At 36.8% G+C, this 26,702-nt stretch overlaps 1 protein-coding gene across 1 annotated transcript in view; it reads right to left on the bottom strand.

Annotated features, from left to right (window-relative positions):
- The window catches only part of LOC134672894 (protein NDNF-like), a 61,982-nt gene that overhangs the window by 23,806 nt on the left and 11,474 nt on the right, over nt 1-26,702 (bottom strand). Inside the window, exons 2-4 of the mRNA XM_063530843.1 lie at nt 5,521-5,682; nt 1,547-1,656; nt 262-350 (exon numbers count right to left, since the gene is read on the bottom strand). Coding sequence (XP_063386913.1) covers nt 262-350; nt 1,547-1,656; nt 5,521-5,682 — 361 coding nt within the window. The remainder of the gene's footprint in view (nt 1-261; nt 351-1,546; nt 1,657-5,520; nt 5,683-26,702) is intronic.

The raw sequence follows: 26,702 nt of genomic DNA, 5'->3' as shown, positions 1-26,702 counted from the left end.
ATTACGAACAAATAAACAAAGTTACAATCTTGGAGGATATAACCAACGGAGACGCCATGTCTAAAATTTTCGGTACAAAATAGTCTGCCGTTTTTTGCGGGGGAGGGGCACATCAAATGTATAGGTACGTCATGTCAGATAAACGTCAGTCCATACATATGGTTGACATGAGATTGACCATTGGCCGCCTATTTTCGACAGAGGGGAACGCCTGTTAATGGCGGCTCCATTGTTAATTACTCCGAGGTTACAATGGCTTACCTGTAACACGTATCTCTCGTTCTGCGATACGCTTATTGCTAGTGTCGTCATCTGTCGACCAATATATTCGTTCACAAATGTCAGTTGATCTGAAAAAAAAATACTGCTGTTATGGTACAGTCATCTTCAATAATGTTACTCGAAGGCCGCAAAAATATCTGATACGTACTTATTTGTAGAGCCATAAGAGAGTGTCACATATTTTTGCGGCCTTCGAAGGGTAACATATTATTGTTGGTGACTGCATGTATGTACTACACTGGCGTTCAAAAGTGCATGGATATGTGTCAGCCGTAATATTAAGAGCCCTTCAACGTGCACACTAGCGCCACTGCTAAATAATCGTGATTATTTAAATTTAACGACCGGTATTTAAAAATGGGGGCCGCTACGGACTGTATTGTGTATTTAAGTACCTTTTGAATATATCAAACTAGTTTTTATGTTGCTGGATTTGTCAATCTATGCGTCCAAAGTAAAAACGGCCGTTTTTGTTTTGAGTTCCTAGATCGACGAATCCAGCAAGATAAAAACTAGTTTGATATATTCAAAAGGTACTTAAATACACAATACAGTCCGTAGCGGCCCCCATTTTTAAATACCGGTCGTTAAATTTAAATAATCACGATTATTTAGCAGTGGCGCTAGTGTGCACGTTGAAGGGCTCTTAAGGCATTACGGTCGACTATCCATGCACTTTTGAACGCCACTGTACATGGTTGAATTATCATCAAAAGTAGAGAATGCGAGGATCCAATGCACCTCAGTCATAAACAGCGAGCCTACGGCGAACCACGTTCGACGTGTTGCCTCTCTGTCGCACTTGTAAATTCGTACGTAAGTGTGACAGGAAGGTAACACGTCCGTGGTAGGCCCTCAGTTTCCCCCTTATTCATAAACGCGCTACAAACCTCAATTACCGTTTGTCCCTATCTGCCATTTTGACTTATGTATTTGTAAGAAAGGGATAAAACATAATTTAACTAAATCAGACCTGTAAAGTTTTATAAATAAGGGGTTTTGTTTATTAGCCTACGTGTTGTACTGTTTTACTGTTTATTACCTACAACTAATCTACACGGCAAACTGAAGAGGCCCCATCAGGTTTTATGGCTCCTCTACACGATGGGCCAACGCCGGCCACTCCAAGGGACGCATTTATACGTTAGAGGGAGCAAGTGATATTGCTATCTCATTCTACCGCATGGCTGCGTCCCTTGGAGTGGCCGGCGCTGGCCCATCGTGTAGAGGAGCCATTATGGTCAAATTGTAAAAACAGACTTACCATCAATATTTCCGATGTGGCCCCTAAAAAGGGCCCAGCGTACGTCGGTGGTACACGGGCTCACTGTGACGTACACGGGGGCTGATATCGATGAGGTGTTTAACTCCAAACTGGAAAAGGAAAATGAATGATAAGATAAGATAAACGTCAAATTCGCCGCTATTCCGGTTCGAGCGATTCGATAGATTCGAACTTTAGACCTTTCGGAATAGGGTATACTAAGCAAATCAGTTTCTTTTCACTCATGTGAAACATGTGGCTTCATGTGCCACTTTGATCCCTCCTAGCAGGGAAGAAAAATCCATTTTCTGGTTAGGTCATCCTAACCAGAAAATGGATTTTTCTTCCCTGCTAGGAGGGATCAAAGTGGCACTTTTCTGTTCAACGACATTTCATTGCCAGTATAAAATATTAATATAAGTAACTATGAACATCGTATGTACTCGTACAGCGTGGTAAAAAGAGTAGAAATTAAAATGGCAACACTGTAGTGTCAACACTAAGATTTTTTTATTTTGCTCATAGTTGATGTGAAAAGCATATGTGTCACACGGTATCAAAATTATTTCGTCTTGGGCGTTAACATTTCAATCCCTCATTACGCTCAGGATTCAATGTACGCCCTTGACGGAAATATATCATTTTGATCCCTATTTTTCGAACTGTCAAAACGATTTTGCTACTATGGAATGTATATGAAACACCATGTGACGTCAGAATCTAATTACTTATTCTTTATAGTTTTATACGGGTTTTAAAATATAAATTGCGTCTAAAACTGACAGTTGTCTACGTTTCTAGATTAATCTTCTTATGCTTTATCCCATGCATGGTGCAAAATAATTTAAATACTTATATAATAATTTAAATCTAATCGATATCGTATCTTATCGTAATTTGACGTAGGTATCTTTAAGTTCGAATTGGGCCGTTTTGACCATGCCGAAATTCAATAGCAGGAACAGGAATTGGAACTTGAAATCAATACGGGTTTATTTATAGAGTTAGACCAAGAAAACTCTGCAGCGATTTTTATAGCCCACGCAGTGCAAGTGTTATTTTAAACGTCAAAATTATATGTAATTATGACGTGTAAATAACACTTGCACTGCGTGGGCTATAAGAATCGCTGCAGAGTTTTCTTGGTCTAACTCTACCAATCCATACGGATTATTAATGGATTGACTAAAAGCTGGAAATGAAGATGTTTACGATCCATTATCAGGAACAAAACAACTTTGCCACGAAAAATGCGTGGTCACACTTAAAAACCGGCCAAGGGCGAGTCGGACTCACGCACGAAGGGTTCTGTACCATTACGCAAAAAACGGCAAACAAATCACGTTTGTTGTATTGGAGCCTCATTTAAATTTTTATTTTATTTTACCTGCTCAAACTTGATTGGCGTTTCTTAATTTCTTCAGGGGTTTAAGAATGTTACTTCCTAAATTAGTTTCACTTTTTTTCTTTATAACGATTTACGATTGACTTTTCTTATTTTCCCTGTAATCAAAGGTTAACGACATAATTAATTTATTTTATAAGTTATGACATTTGCAATATTAATTTAGATTCTCGCTCTCTTTGACATTTGTATGCCAACCGGCAAAACATAGCGCTCAAAGGTACCTATATACCTACCTAAGACCCATGTATACCTATGTTTCACAAATAAAGCATTCTGATTCTGATAATTTTCGTAATTTATTCCAAAATTTAGATACAGACAATTAAGATTAGAACAATAACTAATCAGGCTGCAGATAACAACAACAGAGGCCTACCGCGAACCACATTCGACGTGTTGCCTGTCGCACTTGTAAATTTGTACGTAAGTGTGCCAGGGAGGCAACACGTCCAACGTTCGCGGTAGGCCCTTAGATGTCGGACATGGAATTGTGTAGGTACCCTTATCCAGAAAGGTCCAGACATGTGGCACCTCTGAATTTATAGTGCACATCAATTTCGCACTAAGCTCTCGCCTAGGCGATTAAATCTTTATAGCTATAGGTACTATAGCATAATTTTATTTGAACATTAATAAGGCTTAAGACATTCCGATGGTTATTTTACTTTATTGACTAGGAGTTCAACGATTCTGATTCTACTATTATTCCGTTAAATTTTAAGATTTTAGATTTTTTTAATTTTTTTCTGATTTTGTTTAGAAGACTGGTAAATACAGTTTAAGTAGATATGGCTCATAATTTCAAATTTATTATTATTTCTGCAGTTATTAGGTATGTATGTTAACATTATGTACCTACTCATTAATGAACCTCCAGGTCTGTTTCTTAAGTATGTTAAGTACACTACATTGTACTAAAAATCCATTTGTATTATGTGACTGTTTGTGTTCTAAATAAATCAAAAGAAAAAAAAATCTTAGTACATTTACATGTAATGTACCTATGTAAAATGTTCAATTATTGGTGCAATAAAGAATATTTACTTACTTATATCAGCTAAATTATGCAGAGATAACTATTTTGTATTTAAACTATATCAGCTAAATTATGCAGAGATAACTATTTTGTATTTAAACTTTAACTACTTAACCTAAACCGTCATACAAAAAGAATTATTCTTAGTCAAAGGTTATCCTTTTTAAGTGCCTTAAAATACTATGCATAAAGGTTCAAATCCTTCTTCGAATAAGCTTAATTCGTCACGCGCTTAGATAATCATTAATCATCTGACATTCTGACTTGGAAGATATTCTAAAAATATTTCTTTCTTACCTTCGTCATTCACCAAAGTGTAGGTATACAGTTTGGTTAGGAATCCTCTAGACCGAGTTTAGAGCAATTATTTCATGCAATCGATGATGCCAAAAATGCGGGGGTGCACGGGACGAGGTGAGCGAAGTCCCGTGCCGTGATTGGTCCGTTCAAAGACACGGACGTCACACAAAGACACTTTCGACTCGAACATGGAGTAAAATACCGTATGCGTGGCAGAGGGGGTAGCGCAACTATTCTAATCCTGGAGGATGTTTTGTCTGTGTCTGAAGGGGAGCCACAATAGGTACACTTAGGGCCCCCCCACATCTAGCGTCTGGTCAGCGCTATCGAAAATGACGTCGCTGCGCAGTTGCGTCGACGTTGCGTCGAGCGCGGCCATACAGTTGTAGACGCCGACGCTCGAAAGACGCTAGATGTGGAGGGGCCCTTACTAGTACAGGAGTCACTACCGTGGGTGATGCCATCCCTATACCTCTGTATACTAGCAGTAAGATTTTTCTGCGCTATTTACGAGTATGGGTAACAGCTAAGGTATTCTCTGTTAGCCTTGTAATTCCTCCGCAGGTAATGTACGTACCTTACCTATACACAATTTGGTTATCTGTGGGCCACTCTGCACTTGCAGGCCGCGTCATTACCATGAGTCAGGCCAAGTCCGCGCTTCTGGCGTGAAATAATAATAGGATTTGTCTGGGCATTATTATTTTTTTATTCACTAACAATATACATTGTGTTTGAATGTCATTCTATATAACTATCTTAATTAACATTAATATAACAATAATATTTACAGTATAACAATATATTACACCTCCATAAGACAGAACTAATAATCTCGTAGAAATTTAGGTATTATTAATAGTTACATAATACGAGAATGACTAAATTTTCTCTTACCTTTGAAGTTCTCCCGGAGGTAACGTAGGTATATATATGTGGGCAGCCACTGTGCACTCGAAGGCCGGATCACTACCGTGGTTGAGAACAGCCCGCGTCCCTCGTGTGCAATACTAATAGGATTTGTGGGCATAATACGAGATTGACTAAATTCTCTCTTACCTTTGATGTTCTCCCGGAGGTAACGTATAGACAGTTTGGTTATCTGTGGGCAGCCACTGTGCACTTGAAGGCCGGGTCACTACTGTGGGTGAGACCAGCCCGCGTCCCCCGTGTGCAATACTAATAGGATTTGTCTGGGCATAATACGAGAATGACTAAATTATCTCTTACCTTTGAAGTTCTCCCGGAGGTAACGTATAGACAGTTTGGTTGTCTGTGGGTAGCCACTGTGCACTTGCAGGCCGGGTCACTACCGTGGGTGAGGCCAGCCCTGCGCCGCCCGCGTGCAATACCAGTAGGGTTGCCAACCGCGCTGTGAATACACTGAAGTTTCTGCAACAAATTAATTTAATTTTTTAATTTGCTTGGTACTGAAAAGTGAGAATCGAATATATTTGTCTTAAATATCGAATACCTTTAAACAATCAATTCTTGTAAATTCATATTCATATACATAAGTTCTTACATAAAATAAGTATTTGTAGCCATTAAGAGCGTGTCACATATTTTTGCGGCCTCCGAAGAGTCACATATTATTGCAGGTGATTTGAGGTGTACGTATAGTCAGACCGTAAAAACTCTGCAGCGATTTTGATAGCCGCAGTGCAAGTGTCATTTTAAACGTCAAACTTCTATGAAATTATGACGTATACATAACACTTACACTGCGTGGGCTATCAAATCCGCTGCAGACTTTGTTTGGTGCGTCTCTAACTACATAGGTACCTGCTAAGAATTACTTGTAACAAGTTAACAACCTGTTAAAGTCAAACCGCTTTTAAAGCTTCCTAACATAGTTTTCGCCATTGAAACCAGACGACTATATTTTCTCCTGTCAATCATATTGATTTCACAAGTGCGATATCTTACATACATTATTTATGAAACAACGAAGCGGTAGATAACGTCAATACATTCTGTCGACGGAAAAAAATCAACGTTAGGCTGGGTACATACAGAAGGATAGAAAAATTATATGGAATGATAAAGAAATGGACCTTAACCTGGGAGAGCAAGCTTTGCTCGGAAAACAAATAAAAGCTCAAAAATGCGCGTTTTCAGAATTCAGACCTAGCTAGATCAATTTATCGCCCCTTAAAACCCCCATATATAGCAAATTTCATCGAAATCGTTAGAACCGTTTCCGAGATCCCCGACATATATAAATAAACAAGAATTGCTCGTTTAAAGAAAGGTATTATATATAGAAAAAAGATACCGCACTTTTTTTTTAATTATTGTTAAAAAAAAGAAAAAAGTGCAAGTTGTGGAATAAAAGATTTGTGTCGTTTAGTCATAGAATGATAAAAAAGGTCAAAATTATAAAATATTTTTTTGCTGTTCTTAAACTTCTTAGTATTTAAGACAAGTTGTGGAAAAAAGTTTTTGAATTACTTCCTGGTATCGCATCCATATATTTATAGAGAAAAAAAAAGTTTATGTGTACCTAGCTTAAAACGAAACAAATGCTAGGCATAAAATCAATCTACATACAAAATTGAAACAAATTTTAACTAAGTTTCATTTCGCCACATTCGCGCGAGGCAGAAAAGACCCGGATCGTGTTTTAGGGACGTGACGAATTTCCTGCAGAATACAGAACAAAAGGCTTTCTTTTGTGCCGGCTTTAATTGCAAATTAGGAAGCCTTCTGGGATGGGTGAATAAAATATGATGGAAACATAGACTACGTCTTACATACTCCTCATTATGGTGAATAATTATGTTTACTTAATCACATACAGTCAATATTGATACCTAGGCAATATTTATTTTACTTAATTATTATTCAGAGCCCACTGTTTCCAACTGCTGGGCATGGGCAAGCTCAATACAAAAAACCGGGCAAGTGCGAGTCGGACTCGCGCACGAAGGGTTCCGTACCATAATGCAAAAAAAAACAAAAAAAAGAAAAAAAAAACGGTCACCCATCCAAGTACTTGCTGAACTTTGGTCAAAAATCACGTTTGTTGTATGGGAGCCCCATTTAAATCTTTATTTTATTCTGTTTTTAGTATTTGTTGTTATAGCGGCAACAGAAATACATCATCTGTGAAAATTTCAACTGTCTAGCTATCACGGTTCGTGAGATACAGCCTGGTGACAGACGGACGGACGGACGGACGGACAGCGAAGTCTTAGTAATAGGGTCCCGTTTTACCCTTTGGGTACGGAACCCTAAAAAGATTACCCTCCCATATAAAATGGACCAGCTAAAATGTATGAAACAGCCAATTTTTTTTTCGCGTTAACGGGGTTGGTCCTATAGTAAAAATTGCTCATTGGGATTACCCAAAACCCTGGCAACGGGAATGCAGTTATTTTTTAGCCATCCTGTATGTGTATATGGTGACGGCGAGGCATCGCGTTTGCCTCGTCTAGTTTTTATAAAATCTGTGTGAATGATTATAAAGCGGCGTGTTCTTTTTATGTGTCCCCAATGAAGAAGATTTTATTTGCGAGAAAGTAATATAAATAAATAATATATGAGATTATAAGGCCTGAAAAGTGTATAATAAAGGATGACTCATGGTAGACCGGCCCGGGCCGAGGCGTCCGACATGTTATTTTCTATGACGGCTGATCGGTGATCACGTGGTGCTTTCCATAGAAAACGAAGCGCCGGAGCTCATTAGTATAGGACCGCCACACGCTACCTTTACCATGGAACGCCACATAATATGATATGACCACACGCGACTTTAATCCTTCAACAAATGATGCCGTGCGACGTTCGTCATTCGCCACGCGTCGCGTTCGACCCTCGTCAAGGTTAGCCTGCTTATATCGCTTGATCCCGTAATCCTGCTTTTGTTGAGATTTTATTTAGCACGATAGATGGTGTCTGCTGTGACTGCCAAAGGCCTGTGCACACCGGATGCATGTGCGTAGACGTGCGCGTTGTAATATACAGATCTTTGTGAGAGACGGCACACCGCTTGCGTGATGACGTGTGTGCACGGTTCCAACATTTTAGCACATGCGCACTTGCACTCTTCTGACCTTAAGTATGGTTAACTACGTATTTCCCAATGCCAATGGAATCAAGAAATGCCATTTCAATCAAAAACGTCACTTTTGGCACTGAAAGATCTGTATCATATCGGAAACAGATCTATGTTTACTCTGTATCTTTACGTATTTAAATAAAAGTAAACAAATACTACCCTCAAATGGCTCCTTAAGCCAGTGAAGGCAATGAAAACATTACATGATCAAATAATGTAGGTTAAAGTCAGGTCGTTCAGCGACTGATCCAGGCGGTTGTGTATTTGGTTGGTTAACCAATAAATGTTATAACTACCCGAGAATGTACAGATTGTGTGTTTACTTTTATTTAAATACCTAAAGATACATATAGTAACTAAAACTTAAATTGGCCCGTGGGAATTCTCAAGGATTTGGATTCATACAGCAGCTGCATAGTACACTCGCTCTGTGGAATATATTTAATATTTTGGTAAACTAAGTATGTGCATTCAAATAACAAGAAGGTAAAATGCACGGAAAGGAATTTATGCTATCTCACTGCGAATATTTCAGTAGGAATCCACTTGGTTGTTTCTTAAACCATTCTTCTGTTAATAATTTTTAGCAATATTTTTTTTAATGATATGTAGTAGGCAAACGAGCAGACGAATCGTCTGATGGTAAGCAATTGCCGTCGCACATGGACACTTGCAACACCAGAGAGATACGCTCCTTCCTTGAAGGTTTGGAGGTCGTATCGGTCCGAAAATACCTCGTCAATTAATCAATTATTATCGATATTTTTCTAAACATCGATAATATTTTATACAGATTTTTATAAAATCTCTAAATTGATTATATATATATATATTTTTAATTTATTGAACAAAAAGCTAAATAACGTACATTATTATTACAAGACCCATCGTGGGCAAAACCTTGAGGAGGTTTGTATGCCGATGGGGAGTTCGAGAAAATAACATGACAATATACATATCTATCTTATACTAATTAAAATTCTTAATATATGTAACTAAAGTCGTTAGATTGTAACAAGTGCGTCTTAATTACTTTTTTTCTATTTTTCCCGTTTACATATTTTAATCTAGTATCTTCTGGCAAATCATTTAATATTTTAGGCAATATATATGTGTATTGGAACTTCCAATTTCTTTTTTTTCGACATCGCCTTATTCAACTGCAGTATAAAAAGGCATTATTCCACAAATTATGTCAGTTAACCCTTTAGTCCGTAACGGCAACATACTTGCCATCATACTTAAAACAAAAACGCATCTCTACTATAAGAATTACGGTTCAAAATCGAATGACTAGAAAGGACTGTCAAATGGTTAAAGGCTAACAGTTAATGAGGAAAACGGCTTTATCAGAAAAGAACCATGAAAACTTAACGAGAAAAAACATTCATATAAATAGCTCCCCGTCGCTTCTGTAGTACGAGATCCATGCAGATAAATTACATATTCGTTATTTAACACAATTTCCCTAATAATTCTAATGCAAGGTCCTTTATCTTAGGGACCTTTTTTTGTATGATCTTAAGGTAAGATAAGATGCTTCCCTTTATTAACTTTATGTTTAACTACCTAACAAAATGCTATAGAAATAAACGCTGTAGAGAAAAAAGAACGTTTTTTACGTCAATCGATTTGTCTTAATTGTTTGCGTATCACCATAGACATACTCGTAACAATAAAAAATATGGTTACAATTAAGTAGATATGTGTCATATTGTAAAAAGTAAAACAAAATATATTAAATCGAATTACTATGTCGAGTGGGCTATTACTTTAGACTCTTTAGAGGGGTCAAATAGTACATTTCGATGCTAGTGCGGAAGGTATGTCATTACTGCAGGCGAGTGGCAAGACTCGGGACGAGTGAAGAATGACATTTCCGCACGTGTATCGAACGACGTTTTTTAATACAGTTAAGAAAAACATTGTTAATCGTACACTAAACAAAAGTGGTAACAGTGACAGCTCGGTTAGACGTCGTCTTTAAGTATATTATATCTATGGGCGTTTGGCGCTATTCCGTTCCATTCAGTCAACTTATTAAGAACGGAATTTTCAATATTGAATATTAAAAAATAAACGTGTTATAATGATGAAGAGGTAAGTAATTAAATATGAAATATGTAATATTTTTCGTATTCTTACATTAACGGTAGGTTTTTATGCTGATTACGACGTTTAAAGGAAACTAATATAAACACTCATCAATAAGTAGTCGTGAATTGGAACAAGTATAAATTTAAAAAAATTGGAAAAGTAAAAAGCACTAGTTCGAGATAACCAACTTTCCGCACGCTAAACAGCTACGTAAAGTAGCACTTTTTGAGCAACTGTATTAAAAAATAATTTTTAGGTTTATACAATACAATACAATACAATACAATACAATACTCTTTATTGCACACCTCACATACACGTAGTTTACAATAAATGGACAATAACATAAACAAAGACAATAGAGGTAACAACAGGCGGTCTTATCGCTTAAGAGCGATCTCTTCCAGACAACCTTTGGGTATCGGAGACATAAGAATTAGAATATACGGTAGGTTTATTTGATATGTCCTCAGTTTAAAGGACCATTTAGGATCGATAACAATTTAAACTTGGTCAGCAACCATTTCTCACTTGAATAAAGATGTATTTATAAAGCTGTCCGGTATTGTTTGATATACTTTGTTTAATTTAATACCGAAGGGGTTCTTAATATAAGTTTCCAATATTTAATTTTGCAATAACACACGATCCTCTACATTGCACGTTCGCATTATTAGATGATCTCTTCCTGCATCTAGTTAGCTCCTGGACTATAACTAATAGTAAGGTGGTCTGATTAAAGTAAACACTTAAGCAGTTCCTTTGACGGTATTTTTATGGTATTAAGGGTTACTTAAAGTGAAGCTATAAAACGATATTGCTAATTTTACAAGTACTATAAGCGTACAAAATTAATGATGATATGTAATGACGAGCTTTATATATAAGTATGTCTCAACATTAATGAAATTTCATTAAAGGGTAGCTACGGATCATAAGACGTATTTTTAATTAGATATAAATATTATTTTACATCACACTTGCTTGAAAAAGACCTTATTTCATTAAACGACAATGGCCCATATTGTTCCCGCGGGAGATGGATTGTAAAAAAAAAGCTATAACTCCCTAGGGAGTTACGCACTCCGGGGGTAAGAAAATTGCAAACTCGGGATTTTAATTCCCTCCAGCTTAGCTAACTAAACTTAACTTGTGTTAAGTGTTGTGTTAAACTTCATTTGTTTGTTAATTATACTGGGTGTGGCCTGTAACACGAGTAAATAATTAAAACATAGATTGTACTCCTCAAACGGTGACACTTTTGTTCAACATCTTTTAAAAATTATGAAGTATTTAGACTCCCTATTTTTCATACAAAATAAATATTATCCTTAATGGACGCCATTGCCACGCCATATTCATTGTGATTGACGTTGCTTGTCACGCCTTAAACATAACAAAATTCGCAATACATTGCGTCTTAGAATAAAGTTTAAAGTGTATTAAAAATCAAACCGCAAGTTATTTTTAAAAGTCGCTGAACAAATGTTGGTCAGTATGAGGAGTAGGTACAGCCTACAGTTTATTTTTTTGCTCATATTATAGGCCACACCCGATATATATATTTCAAGACATAAGAGCGAATTTGCAATATTTCGAGCGATTAAAGTATAAGGTCGAATACAGCGCCAAATACGTAAACTTGTTAATATGATTACTGAAAACAACTCTCGAACGTTTGAAAGGCCTAAGGAGTAAATCTTTTAAATTTATTATTATTGCGGCATAAAAACGTGATTTATGGGATTATGGGCTCGGTAACACGAGACCGTGTTGAGTTCAGTCTTTAGGTTTAACTCGTGCTAAACGCCAATTAAGGCCAGGTTTATTCCTAAATCCCTTTAATCAGGAGAGGAAATTGATCCTTTCGCCACGCCACGAAAATTCGCCACATCACACATTCGGCACATCGTAAAATACTTGCATATTGATGGTTTTTACTGAGTGAAACGTGTAAACGTCACAAAAAACGGGCTATGTACGAGTCGGACTCGCGTACGAAGGGTTCCGTACCATTACGCAAAAAACGGCAAAAAATGGGAGCCCCACTTAAATATTTATTTTATTATGTTTTTTAGTATTTGCTGTTATAGCGGCAACAGAAATATTTACATCATCTGTGAAAATTTCAACTGTCTAGTCGAAATTTCAACGGATCATGAGATACAGCCTGGTGACAGACAGACAGATGAACGGACAGACAGACAGGCCGAAGGACAGACGGACAGTGGAGTCTTAGTAATAGGGACCCTTTTTTACCCTTTGGGTACGGAACCGTAAGAAACAATCTTGAACGTAAAATAATTAAGTTCTTGAGAAGAGATATGCATTTCTTATGAACTGTTTTGTTATAGATTAGGCTTTATTCATTTATAAGGTTTTATTCATTCAGAAATAATATTATAGTTACATATTTTTAATTAGGTGAATGGTTTTCATTGGCTGAAACTTTGGACTACGATATGGATCGGATATTTCGGTGTCAATAGTGACGTTACTTCAAACAAAAAGGTCTAGCATAATATTTGACGTATCTTAAATTTCGAATCAGATCGTTTGTGTGAATTAAATTTCACGTAAGTACCTAATCGAAAAACTTGGCCTTAACGAGGAAATAATGTTACTTACGTCCTTTATACGTAAACATACGGTCATTTAGTAATAATGCGAGCTTATTGATCCTTCGAACCTTGGAACAAAGGATACTAAAAAGAAAACACAAATTGAACTCTCAATTAATCATAATTACCATAATTTACTGTCGAACGTGTTTGTGTGTGTGAAGTTACGTGATTGGAAACATTGTGTTTTCTTGGGTACCATATTATTTCAGTACTTTTAGTTATTTTAAAAAATCTATAAATTGTAAATACAGATGTCAAACACAATGAAAAAATCAACGATGGTCAACTCTGGCCAGCCTGGGACTCGAACCCACATACTTGGATTGCTGGTCCAAAGCGTAACCAATTCCGCTAGCTGACCATCCGTCAACCAACGCAAATTTAGTCATTGCAACTGTGACGACGTCACTAGCGACATCTCCATTTTAAGATTTACAACCTTAAGGACTAAACACTAACTAATACTATTTAAAGTTTTTAAGAAATTAAAAACTTTAAATAGTTTTCCCAGGGATAAGGCCAAACTAGATCGATTTTACGCCCCCGAAAACCCCCAGCATATAGAAAATTTCATCAAGATCGTTATCAGAGCTGTTTCCGAGATCCCCGAAATACATAATTGAACAAGAATTGGTCGTTTAAAGGTAAATACATATTAGATTAAACCAAGGAACATTAGAAACAATTGTACCCAACGGCATTACCTGATACAATAGGACAAAGTGCCTACCTTACCTACCTAGGTACCCCATATACACATTATGGTACAGTCGCCATCAGATATATCGGAGCGGCCAAGGTGTTCACAAAATCTGAACACGCACTCTAACGCTTTGACAATAGAGGCGTGTTCAGGTATTTGTGAGCGCCTTGGCTGCTCCGATATATCTGATGGCGACTGTACATTGCCACTACTGCTCCTTTAATTCAGGTAGAATTTCTCAGGGTGAATAATTGAACAATCTTCGTTGATAATCACAATTTCAGGAAGTTAGCGTTGAAATCCGAGTTTCCTTATTTGACTTTAATTTGATTCAAAACTTTGCCAATTACTAGATTAATCATGGGAAAAGGGTTGGCAGGTCGATTATAATTTTCATGGTGGTATAAATTAACCCGCCGAACGACTGTTATACAACGAATTGATACAAAGCAATTTGACCCATATTGATCTGTATTTTTTAGGGTTCCGTACCCAAAGGGTAAAACGGGACCCTATTACTAAGACTTCGCTGTCCGTCCGTCCGTCCGTCTGTCACCAGGCTGTATCTCACGAACCGTGATAGCTAGACAGTTGATATTTTCACAGATGATGTATTTCTGTTGCCGCTATAACAACAAATACTAAAAACAGAATAAAATAAATATTTAAATGGGGCTCCCATACAACAAACGTGATTTTTGACCAAAGTTAAGCAACGTCGGGAGTGGTCAGTACTTGGATGGGTGACCGTTTTTTTGCTTTTTTTTGTTTTTTTTTTTTTGCTTTTTGGAACGGAACCCTTCGTGCGCGAGTCCGACTCGCACTTGCCCGGTTTTTAAAGTGGTTACACAGTTTGGTCGACACAGTGACCAGCGACTGCTTTTGGTGTGAAGATATTGAACCACCAAGGATGAAAGGGAAAGCAAATTTACAGATTAAGGATAGCAAAGAATAGAGAAGAGAAATAGGATAGAGAAAAGCAAAGAATGATGATGATGATATCCTGTTATCCCTCATCAGGGACATAGGGCTCTCAGAGGGGATTTCCATTCTTCGCGGTCCAGCGCGGCCTCTTCCAGCTCCGCCCAGCCGAGGCCAACTGATGCCGCCTCTTTTTCCACTGTGCGCCTCCAGGTGGTACGTGGGCGACCTTGTCCTCTTTTTCCGGGAATTTTCCAGGTCAGCCCTTGCTTGGAAAAGCAAAGAATAGAAAAGAGAAATAGGATAGAGGAAAGCAAAGAATAGAGATGAGAAGTTAACTCGTAGCAACAATAACGCTATTACAGAATGTTATGAGATAATATTGATCTGTAGTAACACACGACTGATACTGAGTCGCTTCGACCAAATTGAGTTAGTATCACGTGTGCTACTAGGGCGCTCCACGTGTTAAAGAGTAGGGTAAAGGCACCAGTGCTCAGCCATGCACCAGTAGTCAGCCTTTCTTGCCTATTTTTGGCTGTAAATAATAAAGCTTTCCTAATTTTCACGTGAAAACTAGGTAATATTATAGATTGATAAGCTATTCATTGAAAAATACCTTAATTTTTAAATGAATACTCTACGATGATCCACAAAAAAAATTCAAAGTGGTGGTGTCTTTTGACATGAAAGGTTAAGAGATGTGCGCCATTTTTTTTGGAATGTCACATGGTATTTTGATAAGACGATAGCAACCGAATTGTGATTTATTTTTAAAAGAATATGGACTGCTTCACCTAATTAATACCTAAACTATCTGAAAAACGTAAAAGATTAATATTAATCCACATGGAAGTAACATTTTTATGGCGGCTGACTATTGGAAACTACTTTTTTGTACAAAATCCAATGGTCAGCCTCCCCTGGCTGACTACTGGGTTTGAAGCAGTAATTTTAAAAAGGTCGTAAACCCAGAAGTCAGCCGGGAGAGGCTGACCATAGGATTTAGGATTTGTTATTATTTTAAAATAAAGTGTAAGTGGTTAAATGAAGCCCCTTTAAAAAATTACGTTATTATGAATTTATTTGATTGAAATACATTAAATACCCAGTAGTCAGCCTGTGGCTGACCACTGGACAATAAGCTCACTCTATTCGAACCCACTTATCAGCCATTAGAATAGGATGGCTGGGCACTGGGTACCTAAAGGCTGTGTATTGGTATACAGGGGGCTGATTACTGGCAAAAATGCCCTTTTATTATATTTAATTTAATATTTCCAAAAGTTGAATTCAATTAAGTTTTATTCTTTACAAAAATTAAACTTTATTAAATTCTTGAACAGAAAAAACATTGATAATACCTATTGGTCCATAAGTGTGCAAATTATACGATCTTGAACATAGAAATTTCGTTATAAGGCTGACTACTGGTGCTTTTACCCTAGTAGAGTCTGTGCGGAAAGACAAGAGTCATGGAATGTATTGGGCCCCATACATTCCACGACTCTTCTCTTTCCGAACAAACTCTATGTAAAAGCGGGCGGAGTGGCGGCGGAAAGCGCCGAAATTTTAACCGTAATTAATATATGTCTCGGTAGAGTATCATTATGTACCATTTGGAGTTGAAACTCTAGGTCCAGCTCGCAAAAGTTTTTTGCAGAAATCGCGAGGCGTCTGGTTGACGTAACTGGTGACCGAAGAGCTGGCGGCTTCCTCGCGCAACGTATCGATCAGTATTGCGATACAGCAAGGAAATGCCGTCAGCATCCTTATAGCACAATGCCTCAAGAGCCTATTTTAGATTTAAGCTAGGTAGGTATTAATTAATTTTAGTATGTGCATTGTACAGTCGCCATCAGATATATCGGAGCGGCCAAGGTGTTCACAATATCTGAACACGCACTATAACGCCCTGACAATAGAGGCGTGTTCAGATATTTGTGAGCGCCTTGGCTGCTCCGATATATCTGATGGCGACTGTACAAACAGCAACAACACTCCTAGTACATCGGTGGACCTTATTACAAAAGGTATAACGTCCACCGATGTACAGTTAACAGTGTGTACATCAAGAAGAAATCATTTTTCCATCATCCCTCCCCCGCTTCTGTAAACTTTGTGGTTTTGAAAAACCAAGAAAATTTCGGTTTATCTTAACTTATATTTTTAAAAAGAATACCATGTTTATTCATAAGCGAACACAAACAAATATGTGTGTAGTTTTTAGAAACAGTATAACTAAAGCTTTCATTATCTAGTCAATAGCAGGTAGCTGCAAATACTTATACAGTGAAGCAGAGAAAATAAGTTGATGACGTCAATGGTAAGCAGGTGCCATCGATAATGACCTAGGAACTAGAATAAATACCTAAACGAATACCTGAACTTTAAGACATTGACACTTTGTGAACTTTGATTTCCATGTTTATAGTCAGTTACAAAAAGATTTAGTTACATAAGTAGAATAAGTGTATAATTATGATATAATAGAATATATAAATTTGGAACATAATAGCCTATAAGTTAATACTAACAACTATGGACTGTAATTGTCTGAACATATATTTTTTTTAATTTAATAAACAGAAATAAAATAGGTCATTCTACTCACATTCCCCTGGCCATCCCATTCGCAAATTCGTAAGAGATCCCGTTTAGCTGATTTGGTTAAATAGATGGACCTTGGCACTAGTTAGTCAGTCGCCAAAAATAACATTGTAATATAGCGGAATTATATTATTTACTGGGTATTTGCGGTAAGATATGGCAATACAATGTACCTATTTGGGTAATTATACAAAAAGCTCATTCCCCTGGCCTTACTACTAAGTGTGTGAAAAATATGATTTGGAGAGATCATAAATCATAACGCAAGTTGCCAGTTTGTAACTAAACTTCTTCATTATCCTTTTATTTGTGCAAGCCGACGTAATCGGACTTAAAAACTCTACCTCCACTTTTAATATCGGACTTGGATATTTTTTTACGTAATTTCTTATCCAAATTTTGATCTTTTTCATTCTAGGTTAATGAAACATTATTTTCTATTTTTTTTACCGACATTCAAAATGCATAGCATATGGGAACCTTGTCAATATGGAAAAAAGCTTTGACTTTTTTTCGGAAAGCATTTTTGGACCCGACCTCGTGATCCTGAGTTGAAATAATATTAAAATTTACAGCACAAAAAAAATGCTTTTTTTTAATGTAATGACAATTTGTATTTGACAGCAGCGCGTCGCGAATCGTACAGTGAGTACTGTCTTTAAGGCGGGACAAATATCTAATAATAAACAAGTCTACCAGCCCGTCTGGATGTTTTGTTTCCGTCTGACGTGTTTCACTTTATTCGCGTATTCGTATATTAATAAACCAAGGTCCGTTAGAGGGAATTATTATGTCTGGACGTCTATCACTTGTTTCAATAAGATTTAAGACGCAATTTGTGAATGAAGAAATCTCCACGGCAGTTCAACAAGAAATTGAACTAATAATGGAACTAAAAGCGAATCACAATGGCAACATGTACCTAGGTATAATTATAATTTAGACACACAACATAACAAAGTATTAGCGATCATTATTACTATTTACTATAATAATTTAATTCATATTATTTTCAGTTCTTTTTGCATAATATTTGTGCAATACGGTTCTACATTACTTTCTGTAGTACAACCCTCCTTATATTTACTAAAAACATAGAATTTTGTGCGTATTTTATATGGTAATATTTAGAAAGGAGTTCGAGAATCGACAAGCAACCCAGACAAAAATGAATCGTTTTTTTAATGCAAAGATAACGGGACAACAGCCTGCCTTATGTTTTACACTCCCAAAATGAAGAACAACTTTCCAAATCACTATTTTCGAATTCGAAACAATGGGATTTAAAGCAATAAAAACAAAATAAAATCTTCTTCCGTATGTATTTATACGGACCTGTAAGTTTGTTCCACCAGTTTTGGGTTAAAAACTCTTTTGGATTCGCCGGGCCATGTATTATTAATTTATTTTTTAAGTCAACACAGGGGAAATGTTTTCTTAAACTGTTACCATGCTGTGGTCTTGTCGGTTTGATGTTTTGAGAGCGCTGTTTGGGTACATGTTTGTTTTATTTATTGTTTAAAAACCTATGTTCTGCAGACGCTACCCGAGGTTTTCATCGATTTTTGACTAGTTTTGAATCGTATCTCCTACTTTTGCACTACAGATAGTATTTTATGACAAACGGCTATCGGTTCTTCAATCTTATATCTTAATTTTTGTCTACCGGATTTTGTTTTTATTTTATGATTTTCAAAATTGATTCCATATATCTCGAAGACAATGAACTTTGATGTAAATATGGTATACTATACTGCTAAAGCCGTGGTAGTCGTGGTAAGGCAGCAGGTGACGCAGCAAAAAACTGCTGTCACCAGTTATAAAAGTGACGTTTTTTTCAAACAAAAACGTCACTTCTGACCCTAACATATCCGATCCATATCTTTTGCAATATTATAGCGGCAACAGAAATACATCATCTGTGAAAATTTCAACTGTCTAGCTATATATCACGGTTCGTGAGATACAGCCTGGTGACAGACGGACGGACGGACGGACGGACAGCGGAGTCTTAGTAATAGAGTCCCGTTTTTACCCTTTGGGTACGGAACCCTAATGGCGTAAAGTATCCGCTTGAATGGACTCAGAAACTTCAGATTACTCATTCGTTACATTGTTTCAGGATATAATTACACATCCATACAATCATACATTAGTCCAGCTTCGTAAACAGGACGTTGTAATCCCGCTAATCCTTTAAACATGTTTATGTTTGAACCCCATACAAAACGCTTTCACCCATGTTAGTCGGTGGTACTTCGAAATAAACTTTACTATGTATTAAATAAAGTCCATATTGCTATGAAAAGCGTTGGTGTGATAGGCTTCTTGGAGGTAAATATGCCAATAATAGTAAGTTTAGTTTAGAAATTGTTTAGAGAGCAGGTTAATTTAGAGGGAATTGTTTTGTATTGTTTCGTAAGTAGTAAAACATTGGCATTATGAGAGAATTGTTATAAAACCAGTTAAGTGCGAGTCTATCTCGCGTCCTGAGTGCTTTTTTTCGCAATTTCGGGGTTGGTCCCATAGAAAAAGTTGCTCAGTATAATCCTAAAAGCTCCATGACAACGGAAATGTAATAATTTTTTAGCCACCGTGTATATATGTACGTATGTATACATATCGTCGCCTAGTACCCATAGTACAAGCTTTGCTTAGTTTGGCGCTAGTTCGATCTGTGTAAATTGTCCCCAAATATTTATTTATTTAAATATCTCTAATACAGTTTTTGGACAAAAGTGTCTGTAACCGTGTTTTTAGTCTACATGCATTATTAGATAATGGTAGTTACTTTTAACGCGTAGTCTGATCCGTTATTAACCGCTAATCTGTTTAGCCTACTCAATGTATAAAAAAACATTTTGACAACGTAAGTTCCATATAACATCAACCCGCGACTTCGCTCCAACGTGTTATATTACACGCAAAGGATGGCTTCGTCTCATCAAGTTACCGAGGGCCAAGTGCAAAACGCTTTGTAAAAGGGGACTAACCTACTCATACCTAAGTACCTAAACAGCTTAGGGTCACCCTACACTAGCGTCTTTTCAGCGTTGTCGTCTACTGAAAGTTATCCCTTCTAAGCTTCTCCCCGCCCGCAGAATACACCATTTCCCGCTTTAAAAAAAGTTGTGAGTGGTCAATAAAAGTTTTGATTAGCTAAAATGCAGTTGTAAAATGGCAAAACTCTTGCGTGACTTTACAATATTTGACGTTGTCAACAAGCGCACAGTACAGTTGAGTCAAAATTTTTTGGTCGATTCTCGCACGTATATCTCGGTGCCTACTATATAAGATGGACCAATCATCTGCTCTGGATCGAAGGAAACTAACTAAACCCCTAAACAACTACCACAAGTTTTGACATTGACAGATAGGGGAGAGCGGGATTAAACGTGCCGATTTTCATAAAATACAAATTTGATCTATGAAAACAGTGTGAATAAGGTATGTGGGTTGCGCTATATTAAATAATGATTATTTGCGTTTCTGAGTAGCGATATTATTTTGTGCATCGTTAGTTTTTTGACCAGAATTTTTTTTATGAGATAGGTCGGAAGGGAACAACTAACCCCGCTATGGGGCGGGTTGTTCCGTTGCTAAAATTTATAACTTATCCGACAAATATTTAAATCTCAGTTCACACACGCTTAAAGAGTATTTTGCAGTTCGTCGAAATATATGATAATTTGTTGTGTACTATCAACAGATAGTAAAAAAAATCCAAAGCAAAAATGTGACTATCCGTGGGGTTCGTTGTGCCCTCGTTTTTGATTTATTTTCCATAACTACTATTCTACTATAATGGAAGCAACGAAAACGGCTCCTGCAACCGCATAGTGGTCTGACTTTTCGCGACAAACATCATACGAATCGCTCCATGGTTTACTTCCGTTCCTATTCCCATCGGATCAACTTACCTCCGGCACGTTTAACCCCGCTCTCCCCTACGCTCGCGTCTAAGTAACTTACTTTCTATGCATCTCGCTCCTACTCGCATATTAGCGCAAGTGAGATGTATAGAAAGTAATTTACGTAGACGCGAGCGTATCTGTCAATGTCAAAACTGGTGGTAGCCGTAGGTACTAGAGCAAATTTCATTCGATAGCGTGACGAGCGTTTGCGTTTGAGTCTATTTTTGTATGGGATTTAAACAGCACGCCAAGTGGGACATTTTGGATACTCTAAATCCCATACAATATGACACTTAACGCAAACACATACATCACGCTATATCATCATCATGCTATAGAATGAAATTTACACTGACTGACTCAGTACGATTACTCATCCTTGTTTTGTTTACATCGGCCGCTCATTAGATTCATCTTTCAACACATTGATTGAGGTGTAATCTTGCCTTTCATTGTTTACATTCATTATTGTTGCTTGATAAATTGCATCATATGTGTTTTAGCTGACGCGTTGCTGAAAAAAGCCATGCTACGAAAAACTTGCCTGCGAGTATTTTTGCTTCCCGTATTCAGTAGGTAAGAACCACTAACACCAGTTTTGACATTGACAGATACGCTCGCGTCTAAGTAACTTACTTTCTATGCATCTCGCTCGTACTCGCATATTAGTGCAAGCGAGATGTATAGAAAGTAATTTACGTAGACGCGAGCGTATCTGTCAATGTCAAAACTGGTGGTAGCCGTAATGGTGGTGGTACTATTGCTTGACATGCCCATAGATGATACCCTGCTGTCACCTCTATTGACAATGACTTAAGTTTCAAGAGTTACTCGGAGTGCAAGTTGCACTCCCGGAGTGCAACCCGTTGTTTTTTTTTTAACTCAAATATCAAATATCAACATTTATTCAGCAAATAGGCCACAAGGGCACTTTTACACGTCAACATTGAATTTACATAAAAGCAAAAATAATAACATCAACAATTTTATAAATTAAAACTAACAATTCAATCTAACGTATTACAATTACTAAGAGATGTATATGGTCTCTTAATGTCGAATTACATACAAAATACAGATAAAAAAACACACACAAAAAAATCTATAATATTTAGAGGTGTAAATGTCTCTAGGTGTCAGAACTATAAGATTATATAGTTTATCAAGTTATCCTTAGAGATGTATAGGGTCTCCAAGAGTCAATATCCTGTATAATTAATACATTCATTAAAAGAAAAGAAACATACGAGAACAGAATGAGGCGTCTCACTGTAATTAATTAATAAAAGTTACTAAGTATAATAGCTCGTGTTAGCTTAACAGACCAGTCTCCACAAACAGCACCCGTTCACGAGTATGACGCGTATCTCAGCCATCGCCTCCCTCAACCTTCATTCGGGAAAGTGGCGACCCGATCAACAACGCCACCGTAAGCAAAGACTTTTAAGCGAGCATGACATGTTCAAGCTACCGGCCTATATTAATATTAAAATAGTAATAACATGTAGCTGTAAGACACGGCATTTTGTGCTCATATGTTACATAAAAAGACAGTAATATAGCTTCACATAATTACTAGCCTAAGTTGACTTAGAGATGTAAAGGTCTCTAAGTGTCAGAAACATTAAAAATATAGGTAAGTATGTACAATCAAAAATAAAAATCAAATAAATAAATATGTACTTAGAGATGTATAAGGTCTCCAAGTGTCCAAAACTAAAATTAAATTAAACAATATAATCAAGCGAGAACATCATTGTCTCATGTGTCAATTCTACTGGACACTAGCATATTTAATTCAGTGTAAAAAAAAAAAACAATATTTATTTAATTCTTCATCACCTTACGCCTTCAAATAAATTATTGTTAAAACTCGCAAGACAATTTAAAACGGAGCGTGATTATCAATTTTTGTGGACGAGGGACTGTAAAATATTTTTACGTAAAAACGAAAAATGCAAAGTTATCCATATTGCCAACGAGTCTGTTCTAAAGAACCTTACCTGACTCATTCTCCTTTTTTTCATCGGTGTTACAATAAACAATGGTATACTTATATATACTTATCCACCCTTGTACTCTCTAATTACCACGCAAATGTTATATTACCGCTGCATACAACTTAAATTACTGTTTTTGTTTACTGTCGTCTTTATAATACCTAACTTAATTATCCTGATTTATTGTTACATACAATATAAATACTCTCACTCGCGTTGCTATGTAAGTAATAATGTTATTTCCACACCTGTGCCACCGCCTGCATTTCAATTGTGTTGTTTACATCTCGCTTTAAGTACCTACCAATTACACTTATTGTTGTACATTATAAACGCTCGCTTGCTCCCGTCTTTGCAAAAAAATGTTGTTATAGACATTAAAAAACTTAAGGACTGTGTCGGTGGGTCCCTCTGTATAGAACTTTTCATACAGGGTGGCCCATTTTCATTGCCCTTGAGTGTATTATACTTCAATTGTTTAAAGTGAATAGAATATTATTTTCAGGTTATTATCAAAATGTTAGGGGCTTAAGAACAAAGTCTCATGATTTTTTCTCACAAGTTACTAAATCTGACTATGACTTTATTTGCTTAACGGAGACGTGGCTGACGGCTGACTTTTACGACTTAGAGTACTTTGATAATAGGTATAGCGTTTTTCGTTGTGATCGGTCAGCAGAGGCGAGTGGTGCATCGCGGGGCGGAGGGGTCGCGGTTGCTGTGCGCTCAGAGTACCAGCCACTGCGCCGCGACTGGCCTGTTCCATCGCTCGCCCATTGTGAATGTTTATGGGTTTCACTTCCCATAGCACGTAATAAACACGACATGACATCTTCGTTCCCTTATCATAATGAAAAACAATCTTATCTTAACATAGCCTGTATTTATATTCCTAATGGACCCAATTACCGAGATGCACTGACCACATTCGTTGACCTTGCTAGTCAAATAATTGTCGATCGGCCGGATGACCTGTTTTTAATTTCTGGTGATTTCAATATACCTGAGGCGAACTGGGCTATGAATTCAACATCTGGGATGGATCTGACGGTGTGTTGTGGTTTTGGTACTCAATTAATATATGAATTTTTATCATATACGGGAACTAAACAGTATAACTCCGTAACTAATATCAATGGCCGAATATTAGATTTAATTTTTTCTAACACTGACTGCCGCTTATCAGCTTGCGATTCACCACTCACGCCGGAAGATGCACACCACAGAGCTATTTGTTTAGACTTAAAATTTAATACTTCATCTCACTTAAAGCCGGCGCCTCACTTCGTTTATAACTTTCATGCTGGTAATTTTGAAATAATTAATGCTGAACTTTCGGTTATTAATTGGTTTAATTTCTTTAATAACATGAATATAGATGACTGTCTAACTAAATTTAATAACTTGATTAAAACTTTAATTTCCAAGTATATTCCACAACGAATTGTTCGTCAGCCTACTTGTTCCGCCCCTGTTTGGCATAGCTCACCCCTACGTAAGATATTAAGAGAAAAACGAAAATATCATAAACGTTGGAAATTATACGGCAACCCCTTAGACTATCAGACTTTTAGTACTCTGCGCAAACGAGCCAACAAATTAGAGCTGGAATGTTATAATAATTATATATCTTATTCAGAAAGTAAAATCAAAAGTCATCCTAATTTTTTCTGGTCTTACGTAAAGTCTATATTCTCTAAAAATAAACCACCTCAATCAATGCACTATAAAGGCATAACTAGTTCTGACGGCGAACAGATATGTAATTTTTTCAATTGTCATTTTCAATCAGTTTTTGAAAAACCTATTAATCTAGACCTGGGTGACATAATAAATAGTCCAGCGCCTGATTCTATTATCGATCTAGGTACCATAGAGATAAATTACAACACAGTTTTACAATATTTAAAAACAGTTAATGTCCATAAAGGTGCTGGACCCGATGGCATTCATCCGCTTCTAATCAAATCTTGCAGTTCTACCCTTGCAACTCCTATCACCTTACTATATACTAAGTCAATTAAAGACGGCGTTGTGCCCAAAACTTGGAAACAAGCATGGGTCACTCCTATTCCCAAGGGTTCAGTAACTAGTGATGTTGTAAATTACCGTCCCATTTCTAAATTATGTATTCTTGGTAAGTTACTTGAAAAAATTGTTACTGACCAATTATTTAATGTTGTACGTCGCCATATAGTTCCAAATCAGCATGGTTTTTATAAGGGTAGATCTGTTGACAGTAATTTACTAACCTTTACTGATGAAATTTATAGTGCAATGGATGATGGTTATAGTGTGGACGCTATTTATACTGATTTTTCCAAGGCATTCGACAAAATTTGTCACTATACGCTATTGTCTAAGCTTTGGAGGCTTGGTATACATGGCGACCTCTTTCGCTGGATCAAATCCTACGTTGAAAACAGGAGTCAGGCGGTTGTCTTGTTGGGCTATCAATCTCAATGGATGTCTGTCAGTTCTGGAGTGCCTCAGGGCTCTCACTTAGGTCCTTTGCTTTTTACTCTTTATGTGAATGACATGACTAATCACATCCAGAACTCTAAAGTATTACTTTACGCAGATGACACAAAGATTTTTAGGATAGTTAAAAATATTAGCGATTGCGAAAAATTGCAAGATGATTTAAACAACTTAGTTAGCTACTGTGAAATAAATAACCTGTTTCTTAACTTAGATAAATGCAATGTCATCACTTTCTCAAAAAAGAAAAATGTAATTAATTATTCCTACACTCTATCCGGTAAAACCTTAAACAGAGTAACCGAAATCAGAGATCTCGGTGTGATTATGGATAGCAAACTCACTTTTATCCCACACATTGACAAAATGCTAGCAAAATCATACAAACAGTTAGGATTCATTATGCGTGTTGGCAAACCATTTAAAAGCCGCCTAACATATAAAATTCTTTACAATAGTTTTGTTCGAAGTCACCTTGAATTTTGTAGCTCAGTATGGAAACCTTTTTATAAAGTACACATTGACAGAATTGAGCGACTCCAGAAAAGATTTATTAAATCACTGGCCTTCAGGACTGGACTAACCTATACCGCTGACTATACTGATACTTGTAAACGTCTAAATATACAAACTCTTAGTGACCGTCGTGATGCTAATGATTCCGTTTTGCTCTTCAAAATTTTCCGTTCACAATTAGATGCCCCTATTCTTTTACATAAAATCTGTTTTAGAGTTCCGCGAAGACGAGAGCGCCGTTGTCGTAAAAGAAACTTATTTTCTATACCATTCTGCAGGACTGGCTACGGTAGAAACGTATTCATTAAACGCGCATGTAAACTATTTAATGAAAACCTTAAACTTAATGATGTAGACTTCTTTCACTGTACACTAACACAACTTAAGAATGCATTTAAATATTGAATTTAACTAAATTTATAACTTGCTTAACGCACTTAAAATGTATTTTTTGACAAAGTATCAAATCATAGATTTACA

This window comes from Cydia fagiglandana, chromosome 17, assembly GCF_963556715.1.
Source record: "Cydia fagiglandana chromosome 17, ilCydFagi1.1, whole genome shotgun sequence".
NCBI classification, from domain to species: Eukaryota; Metazoa; Arthropoda; class Insecta; order Lepidoptera; family Tortricidae; genus Cydia; species Cydia fagiglandana.
The sequence above is the reverse complement of the archived record's forward strand: the minus strand, read 5'-3'. Positions and strand labels throughout refer to the sequence as shown.